Source organism: Myotis yumanensis, unplaced genomic scaffold, assembly GCF_028538775.1.
Source record: "Myotis yumanensis isolate MYYU_CA2020_CCGP unplaced genomic scaffold, mMyoYum1.0.hap1 SCAF_2, whole genome shotgun sequence".
Taxonomy (NCBI): Eukaryota; Metazoa; Chordata; class Mammalia; order Chiroptera; family Vespertilionidae; genus Myotis; species Myotis yumanensis.
Window position 1 is genome coordinate 199,011,837 of NW_027223753.1, and position 20,586 is coordinate 199,032,422.

Below are 20,586 nucleotides of genomic sequence, written 5' to 3' on the forward strand. Positions count from 1 at the left end.
CATTAACTACAGAATGAAAAATGTCATCTCTTATTCAGAGGTTGTTAATGAGCAGTGAACAGGTGGGAGAACTGTTTGTAGGGAAATAGAGTGGCTTCCAGGCCCTTTTAAGTCACATCAGATGAAATAATTGTTCAATACATCTTTTCATGTGCCTTTCCAAAACGAGGGATCTGCTGGGAGCTGAGAAAGCCAAAAATCATGATCAGAGCTCAGAGCCTTGTGCAATAATATAATGGGAGGAGGGAGGAAAACAAAGAAACCACCTAATTAAAACAAGATAAGGACATTCAAAAGCATTCAGACTGTAGGTGTATATTCTGTACAAATCCATTTCCACTGCAATTCTTATAATTCATTCATAAGTAATTGGCTTATGTTCCTCCTCTGCTCCGCTGTTGATGGTAATGAACCCACAGGCCTTAGGCGCCTGGGAAAAGGAGCAAATACATAAATAAAAACATTTCAGCAGATGATAGGAAAAGGCATTTGCATGCAAGGCAACAATCTTTGAATGTCTGACTTAGGAATATTTTAAAGGATATGGAAAGATTGCGACTATATGCTCTCTCACTCACCACAGACTCCTTATAAGAATACATTCATAAGGTATACCACACCAATCAGAATATTTTTCCTACATTCTCTTCTCTAGAGACAATGAGTTAGGTAATCACAATTGTCTTCGTATTTAAGAAGGGAGGGAAGTTTTAATTAAACACTTCCAAATTACTCTACTTGGTGGTACAGTAAAGGGAGTGTGGAGTGGGCTGCGGCCTGGGAAATACCAGCTCATTTCTCCAGATTATTTTTTAAAAAATGGAAAATATTGAGATTCTATTCATCTTTCTAGATAATCAGCAGTTGCATTGTTTTGACAGCCTGAAAAGTAGAGTTGGGTAGAATATTCCCACTCTGCATTTTCTATGGAGGCCAGTGCCTCCTAACTGCAAAACTTGGTCCTAGGCAGCGAGTGCCACACAAAGAGGACTAAGACTGGCTCCTGTTTGTAAGAAACTACCTTTTTGCCCTAACTGGTTTGGCTCAGTGGATAGAGCATCGGTCTGCGGACTCAAGGGTCCCGGGTTCGATTCCGGTCAAGGGCATGTACTTTGGTTGTGGGCACATCCCCAGTGGGGAGTGTGCAGGAGGCAGCTGATCGATGTTTCTCTCTCATCGATGTTTCTAACTCTCTATCCCTCTCCCTTCCTCTCTGTAAAAAATCAATAAATATTAAAAAAAAAAAAAAAAGAAACTACCTTTTCTTTGGGGAGATTCAGAGTTGTCAACAAGGAGCCTGTAATATCAGGAAGAATAAAAAAGTAATGAAATAGTGGTCAAAGCAAAAAACTCTAAGAAAATAGAGCAAGGAATAATGTTGCATTCACGGTGTCAGGAGGGAAAAGAATGCTTCTGTGTGCGGTGGCATTTAACTTAGTGGAAAGATGAGGTGACATGTGACAGGAAAGATGGCTGAAAGGGTATGTGACCATAGTGATGTTAGACTTTCCTTGTCATTCAGGTTTCTGAGCAAATGTCACCTCCTTGGAGAGCAGCACCTCGTCCTCATCTCCTTGGTTAATAGAGTGACCTTGCTAGCAAATTTGTCTTAAGGTCTGCTGCACACACTTAGTTGTCTTTCTCAATCAAATTATAATAAATGTATATTAACCAATTGTGATGAATTAGGGTATCTGTTGGAGAGAGGGGAGGGAGAAGGGATAACCACTAAATAGATTAACATATCGATTAATTTTAAATAGAAATTTGTGTTATAAATAATATGTGTACAGGGGATGATATCATCACACAGAAACTAGTTATAATTTTAGAGATTTAAGGCCAAAGATTATTATAAGAGGAGTTTTGTTAGCATTGTTTTATTAGTCTTCCATAAAACAGCATACATTTTTTACATAATTTGGCAAGACATCATGCTTTACAGTGTATTTTTATATTCTAAATTTGACAAACTTACTTAAATGGTGAGTGGTCTAAGAAACAATGAAAATGAATTCAAAGTAAAAAATAAAGGAAAATGATATGAAATAATTTAAATGAAAAACAATAAATATTTACTAAAACAAATAGTAATTTTGAAAACTTATAGTAGTTAAAAAGTACCATATAATCCTGCCACTAAAATTACTTTCCCATGTAATTAAATAATTTTAAGAAAATGGTTTTTAAGCACATAACTCTATAATACTTTGCTTAGTTATTAATTAATGATTGAAACAAAGACTGTTCTTGGTTTTAATATTGTTAAAAATGCTGAAATAAACATATATTCATAAATAGTTTTTTAATATTCAATTTTTAAGGATAATAGGAGTTGGATAATGAGTAGGATAGTCATATTATTGTATTCAAGAAGAGTGGGTGGTTTTCATTTAATCGCATTCTAATTGTTTTGTGTCATATTTAAGGGGTTTGGGACAAGTGTGAGAGGTTGGAAATACTACATCAGTGTGTTTTCAGTGTTCTATATATCTTTTTATAGCCATTACTCTGAGCAGTTCTTGCCATTCAACCTTCCCAGAGGCTAGCATGGTGCCTGGCATGAAACTCGATTTTTAGAAAAAAAAAACTCGATTTTTAATGTGTTTATGGAACTGAGTCAGTGCTAATACAAGCATCTAAAAAAGCCTATGATAAAATATTGTATGGAAGTATATCAGTGCTGCTCCAATGTAATTAGAAATATTATTTCAATAAATATAATAACATACTTTAAATACTTTAACAGCACAGTTTTCATGATGATGCTTGCATCTGTTCTATTATTTGTTCTCGAGCACAACTGAAATAAAAGGGGAATTCAACTAGTCAATCTTGGTTACATCCAAACAGTCACTTTCAATTTGACATGGGTTGTGGTCTGTGATCATATCGTGCAGGAACATGAAATAAACATTTTCAGAGTGAGTCAAAAGGACTTTGTTCTACTTTTGAGATATTCACTACATGTGCAGCAATGAGCAGGACCTGCTGTGGTGGCAAATTACAGGAAGAAAAAATCTCACTGCTGAACAGGAAAGACGGAGGTAGTGTGGGTATGGCTGCTTTGAAAGGGATGTATAACCCAAGAACTAGGATGAAAATTGAAGATTAAGTGCACTAATTAGCAAAAAGGGTAATAACAAAATAGCAATCATAGTTGATATGTGTCCATTGCTTGCTATATATCAGGCACTGTTCTAAGCACTTTATTCTTATATTAACCCAGTGGTTGCCTTCAGAGCAATGAAATCAGAATGTCTTAGGTTAGGGACCAAGCATCGATAATGCTTAAAAATCCCCCAGGTAATTCCAACTTGCAGCAAAGACTGGGAACCACTCAATGATCCTGCAAGGTACATACTCACATTACTATTTCCATCTTCTCAGGATGGAAACTGAGTCAGAAGTTTCCAAGGTCGAAGAGCTGAAAAGTTGAGACATGAATCCAGGTGGTCTGATTCCAGAACCCTTGATGTTACCCACCTCAGTGGCTCCCCTGGGCTTCAGTGGCATTTCTAGCAAGCAGCCTAGACTTTTATGAGTTGAAGGACATTTTCAATGCATGTCTTAAAAAATAATCATTTTAGGAAGTTATAGCCTATTCCTATGCAGTTTGGTTCCTACCTCTATCTGGGATACTTGTCTCCCTGGGCAGTACCTATCTTTACTGTGCACAAAGTTGTCAAACCGGCCCTTCCCTCGGCCCCAATTCCTTAGCCTCTCCTCCCAGATGTTACCAGTTTGCTGTATCTCAGAGCCCACACACCAGTGGTTGTAATTGTGAAAGAGGAAGGGGCCCAGGCAAGGGGAAAGCAAAGCAGGGCGAGCAGAGCGGTTCTTCCTATGATGAGGCCCCGGTGTCCAGGTTTTGACTGCTCCATGGCAATTACTAAGGCTTCTTTTGTTCAGCCTCTGCTCAGGCTTCTAATTCCTTATATGTCTTTCTACCTTCATCTTCAACCTAAAGTTATGCCATATTATGGGACTTCCAGGGTCTAGGTTTTCTGCTTAGCTTTGCCACTCTTAGTATATGACTGGGCAAGAGTAAGCTGATAGTCTCTTCCAGACTCATGAGCTGTGTGTCATTGTAAATGAACTTGGGAAGTCTGCTTGGCTAAATAAATGTCTGGCTGGAAGTTCAGTGTGTACTTCTGCGGACTGCTCACTGATTTCCAGGCCTTCAGAGCCACCATCACCACTGGTTTCTAAGCCCATTATGAACTTGGGTATCCTGTCTGCAATGGACAATCTTGGTCATAGTTATCAAGGTCCAAGCGATTACCTTTTAGTTAGAACTTGCGGCAGGATATCACTCATCCTTTAATCCCATGGCAATTGTTTATCTAGTGCAAGGGCACATTCACTAAGCTGGGCATTGGGCCTGAGGAGTCTCCCAGAAAGCATGTTTTCTTCTTCCACGGCTTGGATTTTGAAGTGTGTTCATCATGACCATGGCCTAGGCATTTGTTGCAATAGTTACAGTTTCCTTCAGGCGAGATTGTGCTCAGTGCAGTGAAATCACACAAGCCCACCCAAAGCTGCAACTTAACCCGGCCACGGAGCTCTTCTCAGTTCCAAGTTCAGGTGCTGAACACCGCAGGCTGACCCCAGGGGCCAACGTGAGGGAGAGTGGCAGTTAGAATTTACATAGCAACCGGGAGGCTCCCAACCACCGTGCATAAACCCCCTGGTTTATTCTTTATCTGTCAAAAAAAGAATTCTGTTTTGTCATTATGAAACCCAACTGGGGAGAGAAAAAGCAACAACTGATCATTCTTGCTTCCATAAGTCGTTTCTGAAAGACCTAAATAAGTCACTAGTAGTAACAGATTTCATCGGTGTTCTAACTGCCATGGCTATTTTTTCTTAAAATGGTAAATTCGAGAGCAGGCTATCCCTACCCCACACTTCCCCGCATTTATTTAGCAAAGGTAAAATATTACATGAACAAAGAAAACGCTCAGGTAGCATAAGGGTAGAGAACTGAGGGCCCGATTCCTCGGAAGACAAAAAGGAATCAGTCAGTCCTGTCCCCTTGGTGACCTAGGTCACCGGGCTGGGGTAGGACAGGACAGCTGAGGATGGCGGGCGTCCAGGGCAGGTGCAAACAACACTGAGGGAGCTACAGAGGGTGTGAAGGAGGAGAGTTCCTGAACCCCCAGGCCTTGGTCAGCCCCAGCACACATCTGGCTTTTGCTCTTCTGGGGATCAGAACACACAGGACCCAGTAAGTCCAAAGGAAGTCCAACTCCCGAGAAGTTTGGAGGGGGACTCTGGGGCCTGCGTGGACTCACACAGCCACACTCCGCAGGTAGCTTCAGATCCACCACCCACCCCAAGTGCTGCCGATGCCACGGCCCCATCGAGGGCCGGCCCCTAGTGAGGACCAACCATGGCCAGCAGGACGTGCCGGAGGCTGGGCCACTGCCGGCGATGACTGCTCTAATCATTTCCACGAGGCCCAGTATCTTTTGAACAGATCAAGAGAACTCAAAACAACCCTCGGACATGTGCATCTGTGTATTTCACATTTCTGGAGCTCGTCCTGATGTTAATAGAATAGACTTTGAACATTGAAAGTGGATGTATTCTAGGCTTTCAAAAGTTTCCAAATTCTTGAACAATATTATGCTTTTTTCCAGAATATGTAGAGTACTTCCAATGTTAGAGTTACGGCCTCAGACCCACCAGGGAACAGAGTAATAACAAAAAAATAACAAAATCTTGCTGAGTGTCCCATTTAATAGGTACAGTGACTGTTTGTGACTGTTAAGTGACTGCTGTTTGAAGGAAACTACTCTTCAAAAGTGTGCCTCAGTGAAATGATAGATGTCCACACGTCACTGACCTTCAGGGTCTTTCCAAAGTGGGAACTCCGTGAGGGTCAAGGGTCTGTAATGAAATAATAGCTCTTGCAAATGATATTGTTTCCCAAAGAAGAAGAAACTAAGGACTTCTAACACACACACCCGTCCTGGGACTTGAGGACCCCTAGTGGTCACTGCAGTAATAACTCCTTCTGAACACTAAGCATCTGGAGAATATTTCAAGACCATTTTCAAATGCATGTATATGCTGTGTTTAATAAAATGAAATGCACTTAACATGAAAATATTATAATGACATTGTTAAAAGAAAGATATCCAAGGTACTACCACTAATTGGAGAGCCGGATGTTTCGCTGTGACACTAAAAAGTTGTAAAGCCCAGCTTTAGAGAACCACCACTTAGGCAGCTGCTCTCTTGTTGATAAGCAGCACCTTGAGTAATTGGGTCTACTCAGGATAACAGGAGTGTTCGATAGAACTTAACCAGGAACAAAACTGTATTAATTATAAATATCACACTAACATTATTGCAAGTTTAGAAGGTCATTGACCAGCAAGGAGAATGTGCAGCTTTGACCAAATGCCAAGCGGCACAGTCACAGAGAGTGCACTATATGATCAAATTAGAACATTTCTCCACATTGGAACTCTGGCTTTCACTGGCTGTCTCTGGAAACTGTGAAAGTCAACACCATATGGAAAACGTGGCCTCAGTTCAACCAAGTTTTTAATTCACCCTTTAAAAAATTCACACACTATCAAGAGTGAGTTATGGCCTGGCCGGTGTGGCTCAGTGGTTGAACATTGAACTATGAACCAGGAGGTCATGGTTCGATTCCTGGTCAGGGCACATGCTCGGGTTGCAGGCTTGATCCACACTGGGGGCGTGCTGGAGGCAAACGATCAATGATTCTCCTCATCATTGATGTTTCTCTCTCTCCCTCTCCCTTCTCTGAAATCAATCAATAAATATTTTTTAAAAAGAGTGAGTTATGTCATGCCTTGGCTCAGCTGTGTGTGTGTGTGTGTGTGAACTCTCTTGTCCCTCTATATTAAGTGTAATCACCCTGTCTTTATCGAAATATTCTCTTAGATTGCCTGATTTCCAGTGTTAGTAGTCTCCTGGGGAAGTCGGGCAAGTAAGGTGTCTTTAATAGAAAGACAGTGATCTAGAATTAATAAGACAATTTCTTTTTTCTCTTATAGTTTCCCCCCTACACCTAAAGTCCTACCACACAGCACTTACAGTGTCAGGGGAGGGGAGGGCAAGATCTCCCAGGAAGCGATGGGCGTGGGATGGCAACACACCAGGATTCACATTCTCATTTCTGGTATCAAAGGAGGGTCGGCGAGAAAGGCAGTGATGCATAACCTTCCTTGCGGTCAGTTAAAACCGGATGATGCATTTTCATAACGATGCGTTCATAATGACACACACACACACACACACACACACACACACACGTATGTGAAAGGCGCAAAAAAAATTTACTCTTCAATCTCAGAGACACAAAGATACTTAAGAAAGAGAAGTTTTATTAGGGCAATTTCACTTTATTTTTCCATACAGCAAAGTCAACTACTGCGGTAATAATAAAATAAGCGTAAAACAAATCGCAGCCCAAGACAAAATACATAATTGTAAGCAACTACAAGCAGAAAGTAAGTTGTGATTACATAAGAGTAAAACCAAGCACACCTGTCCTGTCAGCAGATGAAAGGGGTGGGGTTGCCGGTAAGTGCAACGCGGGAGCCAGCTGGAGCGAGGGCTGGCTACACAGATTCCTTAAACAAGTGCCGGTGATCACACTCGCTTTTTTGAGTGCTTCTGAGTTGCAAATTAGAACCATGAACTTTGAACTGTGTTTTATCTTTTCACCTGCTGAAAGAACAGGCTTGCTACAGCAATTAAAAAACAATCACAGAACAACTAGAGCTACACTGTGCTGTCTGGTTTGCCTGTTTATAGTTTCAATTTTGTGAAAGTCATTACTTGTTTTGAAGATTGGTGTGTGTGTGTATGTGTGTGCGCGTGTGAACAATAAACCACTGAAATTGGCAGAAACTGATTAGCATAATACGTCCTTAGTATAGTTCTTTCTCTCCTTTTTGTTGTTGTTGTCGTTGAAGCTTTAAACATGCAGTAGTTTTGAAAAATGTGAGGAATATCTGATCCATGATTTCACCTTAATGGTTGAAGTACCTGCTATTTTTGGTAATGGTCTTCAGGCAGATTTGGCCCAGTGGAGTTTTTGTCAGTCATGAGATCTCGGAAGGATGGCATATCTTTCCAGCTGAAAAAATCCTGGCAAACTACAAGCTGTCCACAAAAAGCAAAGCAACATGTTTGAAGGGGTACGGAGTGCTAACTCGGTGCCACTTTTGCAAGCAATTTTGCTCAGTCTCATTTTATTAGCCTTAACAAAACTCCTTGTAATTATAGACGTTTTTATTCAAAATAAGATCTTACTATTATACAGGTTTCTCTCTTTTGACTATATACAGAAGTGCAAAAAGTCAACCTTCTCTCTAGACGTCCCAACATGCTCAATTGCAGCATAATCAACCCTCAAGAGTTTGCACACACGCTTTAATTCTCATTACGTAAACTTTGAGTATTTGGATTATCAACAAAAAGTCCCTTGTTCTATTTATTGATTATGCAGCTTATTTATAACAAGGCCTGATATTCAGGGATTTCAAAAATATTAAACAATACTTTAACATTTGAAATGGATACAGTAGAAAATAAATTTTATTCTAATATCTAGGTTCTAGAGATCCTCTTATAATAACTAATTACAAACAAAATAAATCATCAAAATATTACTCAATTGTCTGCCAGGATTGTTGCGATAGCAACAACTTAACTTCTTACTTAGCAATGATTATATATTTATAAGATATCCATATAAAAGATCTTTGTTCTTTTAATGAAAACTAGACAAGAACTAACAATGACTGACATTCTTACACTTTAATATTAAATCAGTAAAATATAAATCATTTAGTTAACAATAATACGAATATTCATATGACACTACATGTAATTCAAAACTGAGTATGTTATGAAGGAAAAACTACTTTAAAGGTTTTTTTTTGTATTTTGAAAAATTCATCAGTAAAATCTAATAAAACAAGAGTCTATAAACTGAAATGGTATTCAATTGTTAATACAAAATGAAATCTAATAAGTGTAGGAAATGAAAAACTACATTTTAACAAGAAAAATAAGTAATATTCTATAATGTAACTAACTACAATAACATGTGAAGTCACCATTACTCTCTTAACACGATTGAAATTACATTGGTATGGGTTCCAACCCGTAATGTAATAATCTAAGGCTTTAATAGATGTACAGTACAATCAGTAAAATCAACACATCAGTCTTATATTAGAAAGCATCTCTCTCAAGCATAAAAACTTGCAGTAAACTTGGAAGTATGGAAAGTTCTACAACTGAACTTTCACCTCTCCCATTCCACACTATAACTACCAGTGACCTGGCCCCTACTTCAGCAGCTGGCAGAACTGCTGACCAGAGCAAAAATACCCTTACTAGCTGCAACACCCAAACCACAAAAAGGGAATTCCTTTGGATGAATCCATTCTTAAAAACTGAATGCACATCTATTTTTTTTTTATAATTTTGTAAAAGGCTTTCTAAGGCTATAAGCAGTTAATCTGAACAAAACAAAAGAAATCACATATAAAATCCCCCCAAGTATGTAACCCACCCGATTGCTAGGTAAATGAAACACCTCCCGTTTTCATATTTTGGTTTATCATGCATCTGATGACAGTGCTGCTTTCTTCTTTGTTTAGAGTCACTATTTTCAACGTGACTGTGGTGAAGCATTTAAGCAAACGTGGAACCATTTTTGCAAAGCATTTATAGTCTTTTGACTTTGACAGAGCTATAAATAGAAGCAAAATAATTTCCTCAAACATTTTTTTTGTTATCGTGTCTCAGAAATGGCATATCCCTTTTGAATATCATGTTAGACAGTATAGTATGCATAAATATTACACTACAATGCATTAAAATAATTATATATATATAATCTATTATATATATCTCCAGTATGTGTGAGTTTATCTGTATTGAGAGAAATTGTGTTGTGCTGTTCTATTGTTACTGTGGTTACATTGGCCATTTCTGAGACAGCTTTGGTTTCCAAAAAAAAAAAAAAAAAAAAAAAAAGAATGGTGCCCTTTGACTGATTAGTACTAGCAAATAAGCAACAAAAGGTGGCTCTGAAAACAATAACACTGAAGAAATAATACTCTAATTTGATGTACAGTCTATGGCACTTCATGAGAATCCTTTACAACATGGTACTTAAAGCCATGATGTGCTTTAAAAGATACACAGTTGTGGTTTTGCTTGGCACATTCATCTCTGTCAGATCCCTCCCTCGCCGCATCTTACAATCTATTACATTAAAAATATTACTCTTAAACAAAAATGACTGTGCATGCACGCTCTCACCTCTAATGGCAATTTTAAATACAAGGTGCACCTTTGTTATTTGTAAACCTTGAAAGAAATAAACTTATTTTTAAAAAATTATACCTTGGTCTACAGACGTACCAATACATAAGAGAATCGTGGTTACACCATAGTCTGTCTTTTCAAGATGGCATGAATCTATTAGGAAACTAATTAGGTATGCATCTTTTAATGCATAACTCTGTGCTAGAAAAGAAAGACGATGTTGTTCTTTTATAGACAGGTATATCACCTCAGCACGAATATCAATTAAATGTACAAAGTGTATAGGCAACAGTGTGCAGTGGGTTTCCATGTTGTCTTCTCTTCTGGTTAACATGCAATATGTGGATGTCTTGTGGCTGAGGGGTTTTTGTGGGGGTTGCTGGACGGTATATACAATATGGCTAATGATCTCGTCCTTTACTCTAACCAAGCACACTGTCCTTTCCTCTTTAGTATGATCTACAAGGGAAAAAAGACAGAGTCTTTGTTAAAACAGGCGACATCTCACAACAGTTTCCAATACATACTTACTAGGAAAATTATAATGCTTGAATTAGTGTGAATGCATGCACATTATAACATCTTCATAGAAAAACAAGAAACGCCGCACAAGTACAAATGGATCTACATTTGCTGACCCTCTCTATGAGAATACAATGACAGGCAGAGCTTTGTGAAATTCTAGACTCTTCTCAGAGACTAAGCTAAAAGTGTAAAACAAATTTGCAGAATCAAGGGACAAAACATAGCTGAGCTCTTTTTTAGCACTATCGTGGTGGGGCAGAATTTAAGTTCATTTTACTTCTCTGCTAAAGTCAATAGGTTTCAAGAGTAACGCTTTGGCTTACAAAATTAAGATCTATGCAACAAGCCCTATTAAACACGATTCACTATACAGATGGTCTTTGACTTTGCACTGATGCGGGAATGCTAAGCACCCAGTAGAAACCAGCTACTAAGCTATGATGTTGGATAGGTGAGGTTTACTAAATGCATTTTCAACTTATAATGGGCTTAGGGGGACTGAATCCCATCATAAGTCGAGGAGCATCTGTATTTGGGTGCTTGATTAGCACACTATGTGTTTAGAGGAAAAAAAGAATAATACTTTTAACTATTTTGGATCATTTAACATTTGGAGCAATTTTTTCCTACAGCCAAGAAAAAGTAATATCATTCCTTAAGTTCCTGACAAATATAAGTGAAATAGATTGTACTTGTAAGTAGATCTGTTTTTTATACAAAATTTGTTCTCATCAGAGAGTCTTCACATATTAAAAGCATACTTTAGAATACGACCTTGAGAATGAAAGAAACCACCATTTTGCTGCACTCAAAACCAGTTTAGCCCTAGCCGGTTTGGCTCAGTGCATAGAGGGTTGGCCTGGGGACTGAAGGGTCCCAGGTTCGATTCTGGTCAAGGGCACATGCCTGGGTTGCTCGATCCCCAGTAGGTGGTGTGCAGGAGGCAGCCAATCAATGATTCTCTCTCATCATTAATGTTTCTATCTTTCTGTCGCTCTCCCTTCCTCTCTGAAATCAATAAAAATATATTTTAAAAAAAGTTTAAATATTGCAACTCATGAAAAGAACCAATCATTTGTTATATAAATCTATATAATAAAACCCTAATATGCAAATCAACCAAATGGTGGAACAACTGGTCGCTATGATACGCACTGACCACCAGGGGGAAGACGCTTAACATGGCAGCTGCCCCCTGGTGGTCAGTGTGCTCCCACAGGGAGAGCACTGCTCAGCCAGAAGCCAGGCTCTTGGCTGGTGAGCACAGCAACACTAAGGACCCCTTGGGGGGTCCTTATAATCACTACCGGGAGTGGGCCTAAGGGTGTGGGCCTAAGCCGGTAGGCGGACATCCTCCAAGGGGTCCTGGACTGTAAGAGGGCACAGGCCAGGCTGAAGGGCCCCCTCCCCCCAGTGCACAAATGTCATGCACCAGGCCTCTAGTATACTACGAAGAGCCTAAGCTTTCAATACAGACAAATCCACTGGTTTGCTAAGTGCTGGACTTAAGGTCATTTGGTATCATTTTTTGCAACCTGGATTATTGCTAAGAAATAGAATATATATATATATATATATATATATATATATATATATCCAAATGACTATAAAAGCTTGAAACATATTTTTTATGTAAAAAGAACTCTTCTTCCAAACCTACATACTACAAATTAATATGCTTATTCAAACATGTGGCTATTGTTCAGAATAATAAACCTTATTATCAGAACTGCATAGAGAGAGCTTATGAAACAAAACCATTTTCAGTCATTTACTCCATGACTGTAGCATGTCTTTGGTAGCACTTCTCACACGGAGGCCCTCCTTTCTTTCTTAAATCGCTCTCAAATATTTTCTATCCTCCTCTGCGTGGGCTCAGCCTTTGTCCAGCCTTCATTTTGGGTTATTACCACAAGGGCCTCTGAACTGGTTCTCTGCAGTCTCCTGACAGGGCACTCTGTCCCTTCTCCTATGAGGCCCCTGTCTCCTCTCTTCTCTCTGCGACCACCTTCTTTGTCCGAATTCTCTTACTATCTGACTCTGTTGGGAGAGTTGCTCCTTTATCATTGTTCCAAGAAAAATTTATTCAAACCTTTCTTATTTTAATACAGTGTGCTGAAATTTACAGCTTGATCTCCTTGCCTATTCATCTTTATCTCATTGACATGGTCATTAACACATAGTAGCACCCAAAAGTCACTTGCAAATGTGTTAATGAAGAGAAATGAAAGGAAGCAACAGAGAATGATCACCCATCTTATTCACCAGAGGCGGTTTTAAATGTTGTGGCTCTTTTCAAATATAAACATAATTACCTAATGTGCTTCTGAGCATATATGCAAACTTGGATGCATGCATACTGAAACAACAACAACACACACATATCCTTTAAGCATGGAAAATGACCACCTCTGCAAAGTAACTAAGTCAGTGTGTCTGAAGACAAGCCACAAGACTTTCACATCATTTTTGAGCAATGGCAACATTTTCAGAAATTATATCATCTGCCAAGGTGACTATTTCAAAGTACCTAGAGTTCATTTGGATGTTTAGATGTGTGTATGTATATATATATGAGTGTGTGTATATATTTCTTTCTTTTTTTTATGTGCCTCAGGCATGAAGCAACTCTGGCCACCAACACAGGCATCAAGCTAGGATGTACGAAGAACTGTACCTCTGCTTTGCCCCTGACTGATATAAGAGCACCACCACCAAACAGGGGTCTCCTTGCCCACTGCCAAGGGGCTATATCAATTTATTTAAAGTCACACTGTTTGCATCCTAATGATACTGTGAGGTGAAGCATGTTCTCATTTAAGAATATACACTCCCCTACACCACCCCCCCAAAAATGAGGATCTACAAAAGGGAGCAGGAAACTCTTGCCTGTGAGCCAAATATTGCCTATTTGTTGCCTATTTTTTAAAAAAATATTTTATTGATTTTTTTACAGAGAGGAAGGGAGAGGGATAGAGAGTTAGACACATTGATCAGCTGCCTCCTGCACACCTCCTACTGGGGATGTGCCCACAACCAAGGTACATGTCCTTGACTGGGATCGACCCAGGACCCTTCAGTCTGCAGGCCGACGATCTATCCACTGAGCCAAACTGGTCAGGGTATGTTACCTATTTTTGCAAGTAAACTTTTATTGGAACAGAGCCACACCCTTTCGCTTACATATTGTTTCTTGCAGAGTTGAGTAGCTGTAACAGAAGAGTGGTGACAGAAACCACGTGGCACACACAGCCAAAAATATTTACTATGGTCTTTTAAGAAAAAGTTTGCTAGCCCCTGATCGATTTAAGTCATATTTTTTCTTCAGGCCTGTGGTTTATTTCTAATATAAACTAAAAACGAAATTTACCTTCCCTAAGTATTATGTGTATTTAAGTGATATAAACATATTTATTACAAATTTGTATGATAAAATCCCTCATAACCCATCTAGGATAAAAATATGAGCTCTGCATAAGTACTTTCTCTGAAAGTTTGCAAACATTTTCTTAAATGCATTACATAGATGCTATCTTTAAAAAATACCATCATGAATATATACAATGTATCACATAATAAACTTACTGTTTAGTGATGAAAATTCTACATCTGGGTAACATACTTGTGGCTAGTCAGATGTTCGGCAGATATTATGGGTATCTAGCAAATAAAAAATTATTTAATGAATGATCCATGCAAGCAAGCCAACAATCAAGAGATGAAAACATTTCAATATTAAATTTTTTAAGAAAAGTGAAATTCAGCTGTCAGGTGATAGTCCTTATCTGGTCAACATAACAGTAAGTTAATGTAAACATAATGTCAAAGTAGCAACTCAGTTTTAAAATCTTTGTGTTAAATACTATTCTATCAATGTTATCGGATTTTAAGAAGTAAGAGAAGTAAAACTATCAAAAATTCATGCAGAGCAGTAATTAAAAGAAGCCCTTTTTGTTGGCCTACACACACGCACACCCACACCCCTGTGGTTTGAGTTATTCAGTAATCCAAACAGCAAAGTAGAAAATGTCTTGCCTACTTTTGTACAACCAATTTCTAACATTTTCTTTGGTTCAACTTATGGGATCTAACTTCTTTTCCAATTTAAAATACCAGGTAGGAATTACAGAGGCGTACTTCAAGAGAACTGGGTAAGAGCATAAATCTACATCACAACCTATTTCTGAATCCTGATTGCACCTTTTTTTTTTGTATTATAAATGGGCAAGAGAATTAAAAATCTTGAGAGAAAATACAATAAGAAACCAATAGAGAGGTGACTTATTTCAATAGTCCCCAAAGCCAAGAACTTCCAATATGTAGCCTGATTCTCCTCCAACGCAGAATTACGGCTGCTAACTTAGGAGTGGCAGCACCAGAGATGAGGACTCTCAGAGGACTGGAAGCATGGGCTCTAACACTAGTGACCCATTTCCCACCGTGTAACCTCGAGCAAAGCCCTTCATTACGCTATGCTTAAGTTTCGTCACCTACAAACTGGCACGAATCCCATGTCACGGCAAGGTTGGTGGGAGGATAGTGAGATCACATACATGAAGGCATTTTCGTTGTTGTTGTTTCAATTTAGAGGTCCTAGACTGAGGCAACAGACTACAACCCACCGTCTGGAGTGTAAATTAATAGGTCTCACTTTTATTTCCATTTTCCAGCTTGACATCTTTACACAGTTTTACAGCATTGGCAAATGGCACGAAAATGTGCTCCAAGCATAATGAAGCTTCTCATACCATTTTTCCTGCTGCTGCAGGACAGGATGTTGCACCCAACAGTGTAGAAGCATCAGGGATGGGGCTGTCGAAACATACCAAGGACCTTCAACACCACCACTCGATGCAGATGAAGGGCCAGCTATAAACTTCTGCAAGCATGCAGGCTGCATTTTGTGGCATCAGCTATTTCCAGCATCGCTAATGTACTGTAGGCATATACATATGTATGTATATGTAGATATAATATATGTGTGTATATATATATCCATTCCCTTTTCTTTCTTTTGGTTGTAAAACAGTATGAAGACCCAAGATTATGCATGAAATGGTCACAGCACAATGCAAAAAAAGTAAAGTGTCCCCTACAACCCAGGTGGCCAAGGGCATGTTGGAATTTGCTTTGCTATAGTTCTGCTTACACCAGCAATTCTACAGTCATGCATGGTACACACAGGAGAATTTGGTATCATCGATCTACCCCATAAATGGATTGCATTGAATCCATTAAGAAATGTCTGCCATAGATTACTTACTAACATGCTACATATGCACAATCTAGCATTCTTGTAAATGAGTCTGATGTGTTAGCATATATCAAGGGCTATTTTGACAAGCTGCAGGAAAACTACTGAATGGTCTTTGCCAAGAAATGTTTAAAGCTTGTGGGAATCTTTAAGATACATCCCTATACTGCTTTTGAAAGTTTTCAATGGCTATCCTAATAGTTTTTAGTTCTTCAACAGAATACAGTGTGTTGTAGAAATAAGGGTGGCTATTCCTCATAGCAATAATTACATATTCAAATGGCAATTAATTGGTCTTCTTTTCCCAAAGGGCAACGTGTTGATTCTCATCTCATACAGGCTCTTTTGAGATTGACTTGGCTATGTTTAACCTTAGTCTGTGGGTTATATGAAATTTGTTTTGTCTCTAAATTTTTTCATATGCTATTAACCCTACTGAACTTTGCTTTCATAACAAATATATCTGGATATTCAAGCCAAAACCTACTTTATATAAATGTGATTCAATGACAATGCTCATTGAATCAATGTCAATTTTTAAATTATAAATATTTCAATAATCATTCTCTTTTAAATAGTCATCCTCGCCCTAACCGGTTTGGCTCAGTGGATAGAGCGTCAGCCTGTGGACTCAAGGGTCCCAGGTTCGATTCTGGTCAAGGGCATGCACCTTGGTTGTGGGCACATCCCCAGTAGAGAGTGTGCAGGAGGAAGCTGATCGATGTTTCTCTCTCATCAATGTTTTTAACTCTCTATCCCTCTCCCTTCCTCTTTGTAAAAAATCAATAAAATATATTTAAAAAAATAGTTATTCTCGTATACCATTAATTTAAATTTCTGAAACAGATCCCTTTTACTTAAAAGTAACCTGTGTAATTGTTATTCTATAACGTGTATGGAACACAGAATTGATTGTCTTTTTCCTTCATAACTCCCCAAGATTTAAGGTGGGCAATGATAGAAAAAATTTTTTTCATTTAAAAAACTAAGAATCAAAATGTGAACATGAATTTAATCTATTTTGAATATGCAATCTGCTTAACAAACAAAACTTTAACAAATTTATAACAAACTCAATTTACAAGAGTGGTCCTTTGTGGCATATGTTAGATATTTAAATATTGTGCTTTATATTAAGAATTTAGGCAAGAACTGAGAAATTGTACGTACCAGATATTAATAATAAAAAAACCCTTAAAATTAGCTACATTTTTTGATCAGTCAAAATACCTGCATGATTGGTTGAGACCAAATGAGAATTGCTTGTGTAAATATAATTTTAGTAGCTTTAGAAATGGAGCTGCGACAACTTTGGAGCACTTATAAATGGCAAAAAAGCATTCTGCTGCTCATTGTAGAGAGAATGTGTAGGCCAACAAGAGGAATCTTTGAAACCCCATGCTATTAAAGCACCCACGACAGCCCTCACGTACACACGATTCCCACTGACCTCAATGGGAAATCCCCGTGCGTAAGGGCTATTGCATTGAGCCCTATCAGAGTTGGTTTTTAAGAAACAAAGCTGTAAATTAGCAAACCTGGTTGGCTGTGGCTGTTGCAGCGAAGGGAACACTTGTGGCAGATGTTGTTGCTGCGGACACAGTGGCTGGCGTAGCACCGTGCACCATGGGAACTTTCGGAGGGAAAATCATATAAGCAAACATACAGAAGAGTGTAGCAATATGGAAACCATGGCAACATGGAGGAGATAATTGGGTATGGTATTTATCACAGCAATAAGCCATGTGACGGGACATCATCACCAGCGAGTGACATGCAATCACAGCGCAAAGCAGGACAACATTCCAAGGAGAGAAGGGAAAGGGAGATGAAAGAGAAAAAAAAAGGGGGAAAAAAAGCTTGTTACCATCAAATTAAGAAAATTGACACAAACAGGCTTACTTTGCTAAGTCACAAACAAGAATTTTATATAGTGTTCATAGACATTCTAAATCTAAGTCAACATACAGGTAATTACTTCTTATATATATATATATATAGTTAACTGAATGAAAGTAATTTTTCTTATTTACTATTATAAAAATATACAATATATTACTTTTATGAGATAGATTTTTTTACACACTAGAACTCATAGTCCAATCAAAATCCACCAAAGGTGACTAAAGGAAAGTTGTGTGTAAAGAAAACATTTATGTGAGTCCATGTCAATTAAATAGAAAATGACATTTAATTGACAGGTGTTAGTAAAAGGGAAATGGACTTGCCCAATAGATATAAGTTAAACTTAGCAGTGGATTTTGAGGGGCTGTGAGGTGCACCATAGGTTTAAGATAATCAAGAAACAAAGCTGGCACCTACCAACACTTGTAGCGGGTGTCATGCACAATATTGAGCCTGCCCATCATGCATTGCAACAGGAAGGTGGATTTGAAAGGGAAAAGAATTAAAACATCCCATCACACGTGTAATTAGGAAATTCATTTGAACAAAGAAGAAAAATTGTTATTATGGGAACAGTGGCATGTAACTGTCAGCACAATCAAATCATACAATAGCACAGTGATCAATTAGAACTAGTCTCGAGTGAAGAATAAAAGCCAGTTCAACTGTCTGCTGGTACACTTTGGTTCTCCTAATTGCTGCCTTATTAAATACAAGTATTTGGGGGAAAAATCTAAACCACCTTAATTCTTTTAAAAATAATACTGTCGTTTGTCTTGTTTTAACCTGGTGACTAGCCACCTTGCCACTTTGCCATTTCTGACTTTCACATATGAACTCATTAACATTTTCTTTATATTGAGCACATGTTAAATAATTAAACATATTATTTATTATTAAAATGCTGAATAATTCAGTGCACAAAGCTGACTTAACAATGTATGGAAACCAAAACATTCATTTTCATTCCCTTGGTTTTACTTTCCTGTTCACTGTAGCAGCAACCACACGGACATGCAAGCGCTTGTGATCATCCACATGGGCATTTTATTTGGAGGGATACCAAGCAATGAATTATGGGTAAAGAGAAAGTGAAATCTCTGTACTGCCTGAGCTCGGAATTTAAATGCAGGAAGAATATTTAGAGGGGGTACTTTCATGTTTCAAATTGGTTTACTTGGTATCCAGGAAAACAGACTAGGTTTCTTTGCTGGTTTAGACCCTCAGGACTTCTTGGAATAGCAAATATTCTAGCAAATTTCACACACAAAAATTGGTAATTAGACTTCAGTAAAAACCCTGAATGGGAGATAACGAAGATACATACATTACATATGCGGTGTTAGCACTGATGTTCACAATTGCTCGACCATGATGTTAACAGTACATATATATTCCTGTTTCTTTGTCACATATAAACATTAAAAAATCTAATTTATTTTGCCAAGTACAGGGCACCTTCTCAACTACAGAATCCCTGTTCTTTCTATGAGATTATTTTAGACTTTGAGATGTTAATATTTCCAATGATTTTACACTTCTATCTGAATCTTGGCACATCCTATTTACATACTAGCAGCATCTGGGATGAACATTTGTTAGAAAAATATCTGCCAATTGAGTCTTGTCAGAGACAGCACTACAAAACAAAGCTGCCATTGACAACCACCGACTCCTCCACAGGCATCCCTGGGACAGCTGCAGTGAGTCTGTGATCACAATTAGACTGTGGGCACAATGAGCCGTGATTAAACTCGGTAATGGAGCTCAGGAGGCATCGTCTCAGGTGGAGTTCTATAACAGCGATGGGCATTATTTAAGGCACCTGAAGACCTCTGCCACTTGCTACAGCTACTGAGTCAAAGACTTGTGAAAGACAACAAAACAAACCGGCAATCACAGGGACGTAACTTTGAGACAGTAGAGCAAGCAAAACTGAATACTGTACAACTGAGTCTAGATCCTGTGAAAGCATTATCCTCTAATGGGAGGGCGAGAGGGTGAAGAGATGAGTGACAAAGAATAACATGGTATTTTAGGAACATCAAACCTAGTTTAAATATTGCAAAGGTTTTATGTTTTAAATTTCTTATTTGTAATTATGCTGCAGTTTGCCTACTATATTTCACCCCATGCATAATTAAGCCTGCACATGCTGAAAATGAGTTAACCTTACCCTATCTCTCTAAAACCCTGAAGCTTTTATTATTTGAATTTTAGTTTGAGTTATCTTCCTCATTACCATTATAACCAATGCACACAGTTTGGGGTGGGGTTTGCAGCGAATAAACATAAGGCAGCAATGAAAATACTAGCTAGGGTGCAATAACTCACAAATATGAAGACATAATGCTGTAGGACCCACTTACCAAAAACAAAAATCACTTTTGAAATGATCATGATGTCCATTTTAACATCAAATGGTTTGATTTACTTATAATGATGCACAAATAGCCAATTACATTATTTTCCCTCAATATTCAGCACAAGACCAAATTTAAATGACTGTATTTGTCAATTTCAAATTTCCCCCATGAAAGATATTTGCATGGCAGGATGGCATGTTTCTG

The 20,586-nt window shown here is 38.3% G+C and overlaps 1 protein-coding gene and 1 pseudogene across 26 annotated transcripts in view; both read right to left on the bottom strand.

The window, feature by feature from the left end:
* Positions 1-7,347: 7,347 nt before the first annotated feature.
* Positions 7,348-20,586, bottom strand: part of MBNL1 (muscleblind like splicing regulator 1) — a 195,814-nt gene continuing 182,575 nt past the window's right edge. For 14 of the 26 annotated variants that reach the window (XM_070406976.1, XM_070406956.1, XM_070406975.1 and 11 more), the window contains 4 exons: positions 18,434-18,469; positions 17,650-17,744; positions 14,443-14,517; positions 7,348-10,791 (listed from right to left, as the gene is read on the bottom strand). In XM_070406976.1, the coding sequence (XP_070263077.1) occupies positions 14,461-14,517; positions 17,650-17,744; positions 18,434-18,469 (188 nt within the window). In that variant the 3' untranslated portion in view covers positions 7,348-10,791; positions 14,443-14,460. The remainder of the gene's footprint in view (positions 10,792-14,442; positions 14,518-17,649; positions 17,745-18,433; positions 18,470-20,586) is intronic. The other 12 variants (XM_070406966.1, XM_070406962.1, XM_070406969.1 and 9 more) reach the window with 3 other exon arrangements.
* Positions 13,462-13,607, bottom strand: LOC139004746 (small nucleolar RNA SNORA48; annotated as a pseudogene).